We start from the raw sequence: 10,022 nt of genomic DNA, 5'->3' as shown, positions 1-10,022 counted from the left end.
GGTTGGATGCAGTGTCATTATCCTTCAGTTACTTGTCCTGGAATTTTTGGTCCATATACATTTTCCCCTCATCTGATACACTAACATAATTTGCCAGCTGCTTCCCCCATCCCCCCCCGCAGCAGAAGCACAGAGACATGGGTTTAAAAGGTGCTGGGGAAGGGGAGGAAAGAATGCTTTTTGAAAGAAATGGGGCTGGGGGGAGGAATGTCAGTGCTCTTATACTTCTTACTGTTTAAATTTAACAGTTCAACAGATGCATTACCTCTCAGCTCATCAAGTGGTTTAGCAATTTCCGTGAGTTTTACTACATTCAGATGGAGAAGTATGCGCGGCAAGCCATCAACGACGGGGTCACGAGCACTGAGGAGCTGTCTATAACCAGAGACTGTGAGCTGTACAGGGCCCTGAACATGCACTACAATAAAGCAAATGATTTTGAGGTAGGCACTGATCTTTATTTCTCTGTGTGTGTGAGTTGCTCCGAGGTCCAGGCTGCCTTTAAAATAATGTACCTTTTTGATGTGACGGTGACCAGTGGAATCTTGGCATTCCACATCCCTGAATGATGCTAATTAATCTTTTTAGCTCTGGTAGCTGGAGACTTATGCCTCACTAGGACCTGACAAGAGATAAAAGTTTTCACTTTTTTTTATAAGTTTCTTAGTTTCAACTTTTTGAAGTTTCCTTTAGGAGGGACAGTAGTAAAAGAAGTCACCTCACAGATCTTCTAAAGCTCCCTAATTGTGTGATCAAACACGCTGCTTTTCTTCATTTGATTTACAGAACTAAAATGCATTTGCTTTGTCCAACTGCAGGATAAAATGAGTACTCGAAGTAAATGCTCTGTTTTCTGCTGTAACAGGTTTGTGGCTTTGATTAAGATTCCTGTTTACAGGCCAGCCTGGTAGCTCAGCAGACTATTGTTATCATTAACATGCTGACCCTCCGTGATACCACGGGAGAGTGTTTCTCCCTGCTGAGGATGGCAGTTTGCATTGTTCAGGTAGTCAGATGTAATGATGCATTTGAACGGGGTGTGCATGTGGGGGAGACTCGAGTAATCCCATCACTTGGTGGAGTGGGAAAGCGATGGTGGTAGTAATTATTAATTCTTTTTTTTTGTCTGCACCATTCACTCAGGGTCAAGTTACATAATGATTTCCCTCCTGTAGCAAAAGTGACATTTGTCAGCATGAGGAGGGTGATTTCCTGCCTAAAATCCTTCTGATGGATTTTTAGCAGGACTTGTTCTCATAGCATATAAGTTCAGATGATGCAAAAAGTCTAAGCAAAGACTTTTTTGTCTTTCTTGGTTGTTTCCCCCTCTTCTGGGCTGGCAGGGTTTTCTGGAAAGATGGTTGAGTGTAAGGGGCAGATGAAGGAAGAGGGGGAAGAGCATGTTCCTCAAAGGTTTTGCCATTCATGGTGGATGATGGCAACTTCTAGACTGTTTTTGGTGTGCCATGACCCCCCAGACACTCCCAAGGACTCTGGCCCTGTTAGGAACTCAAGCAGGCACAAGACAGGAGACTCCCACCCCCGGGATGTAGGTCTGCCCTGATGCCAAGCCACAGTCACTGACTACAGGATCAGAAAAGGAAATACACAAGCAGATAAGTGTGACCAACTTTTTCCTTGTGCTTAGATTCCCTCAAGTTTTTTTCTTACTAACATTTTTCTGTTCATAGTACATAGGTTGAAATGTTCCTTGTGCTCAAAAGTTCTCATAATCTTGATGATTTCAGACACTTATTACTCATTTTCAAAGTGTTAGTGCCAGTGTTAATTTAAGTGGATTACTCCAGTGAAGAATTGTGGGGAGTGTATATGTGTTTTCAAGCAGATAAGAAAACATAAATCTTATATGTTTAGTACTGCAAGTGATTGCAGTCTCCTCAGCCAAGGGTCCTGCAGCGGGTTGGAAAGGAGCCCCTTGGTTTGTTTTCCTCCATCCTTGAGGGAAAGAGATATTATAAATGATGATTGCAAATTCATTCGTTTAGACTTCCTTGTGTTATCTACTATAATGAGAATTTCCTAGAGTTCAGGTCTTGGTTTTGCTGAGGATCCAGCAGTTATGAGAACATTAAGCTGTGTGGTGCAGTGTTTAATGTAGACAATGTAACTTTCCCTGATAAATGCCCATCCCCTCCCCCACAAGCTGGAAAGCAAAAATGACAAGTACTGTAATGTTGAAATTGGATCCAAAAGGATTTAGCAAACCGAGCATTTGCCATATTTAGCATCATCAAAGTTCCTTCCTCTCATACTTCAATGATGCTTTGCTGATCTTCTGATTAGTCTGATATGTTATTTCTCTTAAATTACCTACGCTATCATTCCTAAACCCTTCCGTTTATCTGTTCTTGGGTCACATTCAGGCATATACTTCATGCATATAGGCCTAAACTGACTATTAGGAAAAAAAATTCTAAAGTTACAACGTGTGTTTGGTCCATATCAGGCTGTGCCATTGATTTGTCCAAGAATTTGCGATACTGTGTTCCTTTCCGTGGGCATTGCTACTGACAGCTTGTAGCAAAGTCAAATAAGATGTTTAACAAACCACATGTCCTATCGTTTTTAGCTTTGCCATTGTACCCTTGTGGCTGTGAGCCAGAGACAGATCCAAGGCCTCCTCCCATGCAGTGCACCTTTGCCTGTGTTTTGTGTGTACACATGTGTAGCCAGTTCCACATTTTTCTCTCTTGAAGTAGGGCTAGCTAGAGAAATATGCGCTGAGCTGAACAGAGCAATTAGGGACTGAGTTTTGAAAGGGAAAAAGAAAAGCAAAACCAGTTTTGGATACTTTTTTTTTGTGGAAGGGGGATGTTCTTCATTCTGGGGCCATTCCTCTGGGGAGGAAGAAGATGGGCTGTCCTGGTGAATGAAAGCCACAAATGTCAGTGTCTCAGCTCAGGTTGGTCAGAAAGAGAGGACAGCTTGCTGTGCCACTTGATATCTGTCTCATCTGTGGTGTTGCCATAGGATTTGAATGCCAGCTGCAATAATTAAAGTCAGATATTGTTGCTATATATTAAAGGAAAAAGAAAGGAAAATAAAAATTAAATAATTTTTTAACCCTTTCTCAGAATCTGCCCTAACACAGGTCATCAGAGCTCACAGTTGTGACTCTGGCAGGATGATTGAAAATCAGGGGCATACCATGCTTTGTGTTGAAATAGAAATATGGTTGAAAAACATGAGTTGAAACAAAGATTTGTTTAACATTAGTTTAAAAAAACATAAACGGAGGATTTATTTTCCCATTTATGTACTTAAAACAACCAAAGGAAACTGGCCTGAGGACAATACCTGAATTTTAGCCTTGCTTTGTCTCCCACTCCTTCTCCATCACCCTTGTTCCCTGGCATTTTTTAGCAGTTCTCCACGTATTAATACCTCTCTGCACAGTGCCCATTCCTTTTCCTAGTGGGCATTTAACAACTCAGCCTTAGTCCTGAAGTGTCACGGTGTCTGTGTGGTGGCAGCTCCGCCCTGTGCCCCCCTGCCTGCTCCTGCGTGAGGTGGGGAGGTCGTGCTCCACCTTCCTGAGCTCAGCCGCTCGCTGCTTCACGGGAACTTGCCCGGTTTTGCAGATGTAGTTATTGAGATGGATCACAATAGTGAGGTGCCTGCCAAGCTGCGTTATTTGCACAAACACGCTGTCTGCAGTTTTGGTACGGCGGGGCTCGGCGCGAGGATTGCCTCGTTTCACAGCGCTAGTTACGGCACTTGTCGTTTCCACGGGGGAGAAAACCGTTTTTAAGGAGTTTGCCCTACTTTACGCAGGGGAAAAACATTCTAGTGGGAAAAACCTAATTAAGACCAGTCGTACTCAGGTCTTAGCAGAATGTTTAACTTAAGGCGCTCTGAGTTAGTCCCATAAAAATCAATGGGATGATGTAAAACAAGTCAAATAACACCACCTATAAAATCTAAGCAATAACCTAGTCACGTAAGCGGCCTACAAGCCCTTGAGAGGAACTCAGGCTGCCAACATTTTCAGAAGCGATGATGATTTCAGGTCAATTTCATTTTGGGATGCTCAATAAGAGTCACTTTGTCAGGAGGTCCTCAACAGTCCATTCCCTGAAAATGAAGTGTGCCCAGCACTGCATCCAAAAATTAAGCCATCCTAAATTATAAAAATGCTGTCCACTCATGTTTATTTCAGGAACCTCTATCCTTCCCCAGTTTCATCTACAGGATTCATCTTGAACTGAATTGGTGTTCATCAAAAGGAGAATTAAAGTCCTTAAACCTGATTCTCATTTAAACTAAGGCCACTTTTGAGTGGTTTTGCAGCACATAGGCACTGTAAAGTACAGTTTATAACCACCCTAATACTCCGTAGCAGTGCAAAGTGGCCTCAAGAGAAGTGAAAATCAAGTCTGTAACCTGCTAACTTTCATCCTGAAGGTTGCTCTATCCATGCAAACTGCCCTGCTGTGGCAGTCTCCACGCTTCTGGTGGTACCAGAGTGAGCACAGCCCAACGGGACAGTTGTTTGTTTCAGTATTCCGCTCCTCACATTTCTCCCTCAGCTGTATACTTCCTCCTTCAAGGGCTTTATTGTTGTAGTGTTTCAACATCGTTCAGCATTCTTAAAGACAGAGTCGGGAGGCTGCTGTCTGCTGGTCTGCAGCAAGGGGAGTAAAGCTGCTCTGGCAATTTGAGAATAACAAATGTAGCTGTCCCGACTCCTCTGAAGGAAAACTGAAACATAGGTGGCCAGATGGTATTTCTTTTTCACTTAAAAATCTTGGTTTCAGGAAACTTAATTGATGCCCTCTGGCCTTTTTCCTTTTCTTTTTTTTTTTTTCCTTTCTAATTTTGAAGAGGCTCCCTTGTGAAACAGCAGAGCTTTCCTTGAAACAGGACATGAACCTGGTTTTTAATCAAGTAACAAAATCCACGGCTTGCAACAGAAGGTCCGTGCGTTGCATGTATCAATTAATGCTTATTAATCAGTTTTTGCAGTTAGTTGAACTGCAGACCGTAGTTGGAAGCTATTAGGGGGAGAGTTGCAAGAGGAATGCTATTGCAGCACTACACCCTGGTCTGCTGTTTGTGTCCTTTGGAATCAAGGTGTTTGTATAATGAAGTTGGCATGTTGATATATGATCTATTTTTTAATGTCATTACAATTTTAGTTCCCTTTGCCTTTTTGTCATTGGGTTGCATTTAAGCACAGCAAGCCCAACTTTAAACTTCCTTACTCAACAGCTTTATTAGTTATAACGTACCGTGACCTTTCTCAACATTCTTAAAGAAAAAGATACAGTGTAATGTCACTTTACTTTGCTTATTGTTCTTTGTTGTGGTGAACAAAGCATTTTCTACAGTGGCTATAGCACATAATTATACAGCTTTCAATAGCGGTGTCTTGGCACATATCAAAGTTCAGAAGAGCCTTTAGAAAAAAAAAGATGTTTTGTGGCAGCCTAGGGAGGGTCTCATCTTTCCTTCAGAAAATAGTTCAAGGCTCTTCTGTCAAGCTTCCCTACTTAGAGCTTTTTCTCCTCCTGCTTCATAAAGTTTAAAGGGGATTCAGTGGAGTTCTATGATCTATTTCCTTTGAAAGATTGTTCCTTTGCACAGAGAAGTCCTTTGACTTCAAGAGTTCACAGATTCATGTCTTTAGGTATCATATGTCTGACCTTATCAGTTACTCTATTTAATGTAGGAGAAAAAGTCTCAACTCTTTGTGTTTGTCTGTTTTGCCTCTGTGAAATGATTTGGTGAAAAGACCATCCTTTTTAACACACCACTGAGAGGCCGTTTCTGACTGTAACCTACCCTGTGGTTCTTCTAAAAAAAAAAAAAAATTGTCCTTGTGTTTTGTGTATGGATGATTTCACAGTGAGAATAGAATTATACAAGGACAGACACACATAAAAAAAATCTTTTGCTCTTTTTTCCTAAATGATCTATTGGCTATTTTGGTGGCTGCTACTCTGGTTCCCCAACAGGCACAACCATTTAACAAACACAGAGATAGCGGCTGGAGTGCTGGGCCAGCAGTAGGTTTTCCCTTGCTTCGACCTACCCCAAAGGCCTTCATAATTAATTGTCCTTCAGAGATGAGGAAAGTTCAGAGACAGTGTGTGTAGCGATGTCTATTGTCTGACATTCAGTTCTCCTTCCCTCAGCTCTTTTTCTTCATTCCACAAAGGGTTATCAATAGGAGCAGGGAGCAAGCTCTCTTCTAACAGCTGCTGGTGGTGGCTGTAGCTTTCTGTGGAAGGTATCATTGTGTTCAGCCATCTATGGATTAAATGGCTGGAAAAGTTCTAACAGCCCTTTCAAACGGGCGTGTTTATTTCATCTAGATTACACAGACCTATTTAGCTAATTAAAAACTTTCTCAGAACCCCTTCTCTCCTATTCAAGGGAAGGAAAAAAATTAAAACACTGCTGTAATTATGAGGAATGGCTGAAATGAAACTTCGTTAAATAAATGAAAAATTCGATCTGTCAGCTTTGATCCAAGCACACCCAAATAAGCACAGGCTTGTTTGTTGAGTTGTTCTGTGGTTTTGGTTTGTGGTTTGTTGGTTTTTTTCTTAGAGGGAAACAAGGTGCACAGTAGAAAAAGCATAAAAGAAAACATTGATATAAGCTGAAAAAGAAACAAACACTCACCCAATTTTAAAAACTGCCATAGTTCATACTGTCTCTGCTCCTAACATCAAAGTGCAAAGACACTGGAGTTTGCTAAACAGATTATTAATATTGTTGCGCCTTCTGTGATTAATTTAGAATCCACTGTGGCATAATTATTAAACTTCATATACACCAGAACAAAATTATATACATGCTTCCTTGTTTTCCCTGATGATATGCTAAACAAAGATATGGTGGCGTTAGAGATAGGCAAGAAGTACAGTCAAATTAGAGCTGTTTATTAACAATCGCTATGTTACTGCTCCAATTAATTGGGTGAAGCCAAAAAGGACAAATACAATCATTCTCCCACTGAACAGTTTAACTAGCAAATTAGGGGGGGGTAATTTTTCTTCTCAAAAAAAAAACCAAACAAACCAAAAAAACAAAACCAAAAAACCCACTAAAAAAAAACACTAAAAAAAAAAACCTCCACTATGGACCTTCACCTATGCATTCTTCACAAATACATCACTTTGCAATGGGAAGAAATAATCATATAAAACATTTTCTGGGCTCCATCTCACTTCCTGACTGTTAAGAAGGACTGCACAACAATCAAGATCAATTATTGTACTGATTAAGTTATTATGTCTGGCATTTTGAAACAGGTTTTCTGTATTTAAGAAGAAATTGCATACAAAGTAGATGCAGCTAATACAGTAATGCAAAAAAAGATCATAAAAAATTAAAGTTATTCTTATGAATCTTTCATTAGAAGCAATGAAAAGGGACATTGGTGAAGCCAAGTGCTTTGTTCTTCTGAGCTCCTCTTGTAGGTCCAGATCCTGCAAACAATTACGTACTTGAATGTTCCTTCTGCAAGAGTCCTGTTGGCACCTTCAGCCTATCTCCTGCTCTTTCTCAGTTTGCCCACTTCGGCCTGTGGGTTATTAGCAGCGTTGTTCTACTTTATCAAACAGATGTTCCTTTTAAAAATTGACAAATTTCTGTAAAAAAAATATATATATATACCACAAAATCACACAGTTGTACGGAGGCAAACACTTGCTTTTATGCAGGAAGAACTGTTGTGAAATGATTTAAGGCTACTAAGAGCTTTTCAGATTACTCCCCACCGCAAATAACATGTTAAGTACTAAATTACCCTAAGCGGTGTTTTATTACTGATCAATAAAATAGTAACCTTGTCTTTTAGCACGGAAAATTATTTTAGTGAAGCTTTTTCTGGTTTAGTTCAGGGATAGTTGTAAACCAGAAGGCAAAATCCTCACTGCTCTTTCCCTGAAAAAAAAAAACAAACCAACAAATCAAACCCCATCCTCATTTGTTTCTAGCTTTGCTTTGAGGGAATCCTAGGATTGTTCCAGCTGAATGGTGTTGGGTTTCTGTTCCTGTGTGCATGTGTGCATGTAGTGATGATGTGCTCTGGGTTTTTTGGGGGGTATTTGGTTTTTTTTGTTTTGTTTCATTAACATTTATTTACTCATACTCATCTTTATTGCCTCCTCCTCTTCTCAAACAAAACAAAAAACACATTCCCCTTCACCCCCCCCCCCACAAAAAAGGAAAAAGAAAAGGAACTAACAGAAACGAAACAAAACAGAACTTGGCAAACTCTTCTGACTCCTAGTGCCATTTCATTTTGCATTCAACAAGGGGTACTGGGAATTGAAACGTCAACTGGAGATCGAGAAAAGCACCAATTTATAGTGTGTTAGCCTTGCACAATTCAAGATTTCTTTTGCTAGCTGCACACATTATACCCAACATCTCGCCACTCTCTTGTGGCAGTTGTGAGGAATGGCTATTCCTTCCCGTGTGTGTACTACAGGCCTCTAAAGACCCTTATTTATTCTCTCCCATGTCACCTTGTGTACAGTCTGGTCTGTGACACTGATGGTGATTATGTCATTATTTTGCTCTGGGGGCTTTGGCACATCTGCAGAGCTGATGCACATCTTCTTTGTTACGCTGGCATACGTCCCATATCGCAAATGCTTCATTAGCCTTACTGCCTGCCTCCTTGCCAGACAAGAATACCCAAATCCAAGCTTCTTTTTCCTCTGGTCTTTTGTGTCTGTGATGAGCCTTTATTCATCTTCCTAGTTCTTCCCTGTTTTCTATTTTTCTGTGTAAAACTGATTTCCAGATGTCCGTCATTCTCCAAAATCCCATCGTGGATGAGGAGTGAGAAGCAAGGTGAATTTTAACCCATATCATCCCTCACTCTCTTAGAGTCTTATCCCTTATGAGATGAAATGATTTTTCTTTCATTCTGTATCTAGCAGGAATTTGTTAGGCAATTTTAAAACCTGGTGTTAAAAAAAAAAAAAAAGAAAAAAAGAAAAAGGAAAATAAATCAATTATAACTCTTACCATTTTATAAATCCTAGTTGTGGTAATGGGTAACATGCAAGTTGCACGTGTTTTTTTCCAGACTTTCTTCATTTCTTTTAGACAACATAGCTAAATTTCTCACTCAGAACTTTTGGAGAAGCAGCACTGACTAGTGAAGGTGGAGGCTGTTCATGAGACCTGATCAACTGAAATTTCTTGCATCCCGCTAAAATGTGTCACATTAGAAGGTCACAGAACATTTTTTAATGTGAAAATTGAGGGAAATATTTGGTCTTCTAAACTTTATCTAAGCTGTTCTATATAAATGTCATACCAGAGAGATGTGAAAGAGTGGGTTAGCTTACTAGCTTTGTAAGATTTTTTTTCTCTGTTTCCCACTCACTCCATGCTTTTTCTTCATGACGCTGAACTAAATTCTGGGCTGGATTCTCAGTGTCTGGTGTAAATCACCTCCAGCAATCATTGCAGCTAATTAATATATGCCAGCTGAAGAGCTGTCTTTTGTTGTGTTACTCTACAGTCAAGTGTGTGAATATATTTTAAATGTTAATTGGAGAAAACTTTCGTTTAATTTTTTTTAACTAAACGTTAAATGCAGCACTGGATTTGGATTCACAGAGCCATCATGTTCATGAATGTGGCGTGGAGGGGATTGTTGTTTTTATTTTTGTGAGGCACACTTGCCAAAAGAGGAGGTGCCAGCCGATCCTGTCTCACAGTGCAGGGTCAGGGCTGTGTGACTGACTTTAACAGAAGTCTTACAGATAGGATTGCCCATCCTATAGACTTTGGATAAGTCACCTTCCCGCAGAACACTGTTTCCTCGATATATGCAATGTGTTTTAAAATGGACGAGAGTCAGGCTCTCATGATGTCAATTAGCAAACTGTCAAAATACTCTGGAAACCGTGGGAGAGGTTTAGCAGCGCCGTGACCCGTGCTGGTTTCTGGGCCAGCTTTCTGGGGTCCTGCCCTTTCTCAGAGCAGATATCCCCGGCCTGAGAGAGCGGTGGCAGCGCAGGTCTGCT

General features: G+C 40.6%; 1 protein-coding gene across 4 annotated transcripts in view; it reads left to right on the top strand.

The window, feature by feature from the left end:
- Window positions 1–10,022, top strand: part of PROX1 (prospero homeobox 1) — a 49,901-nt gene that overhangs the window by 21,523 nt on the left and 18,356 nt on the right. For all 4 annotated transcript variants that reach the window (XM_088161187.1, XM_088161186.1, XM_088161188.1 and 1 more), the window contains one exon: window positions 249–443. In XM_088161187.1, the coding sequence (XP_088017313.1) occupies window positions 249–443 (195 nt within the window). The remainder of the gene's footprint in view (window positions 1–248; window positions 444–10,022) is intronic.

The sequence above is a fragment of the Sturnus vulgaris genome, chromosome 3 (genome assembly GCF_052056855.1).
Source record: "Sturnus vulgaris isolate bStuVul1 chromosome 3, bStuVul1.hap1, whole genome shotgun sequence".
NCBI lineage: Eukaryota > Metazoa > Chordata > Aves > Passeriformes > Sturnidae > Sturnus > Sturnus vulgaris.
Note: the sequence above shows the minus strand (reverse complement) of the source record. Positions and strands in the feature narration are given on the sequence as shown.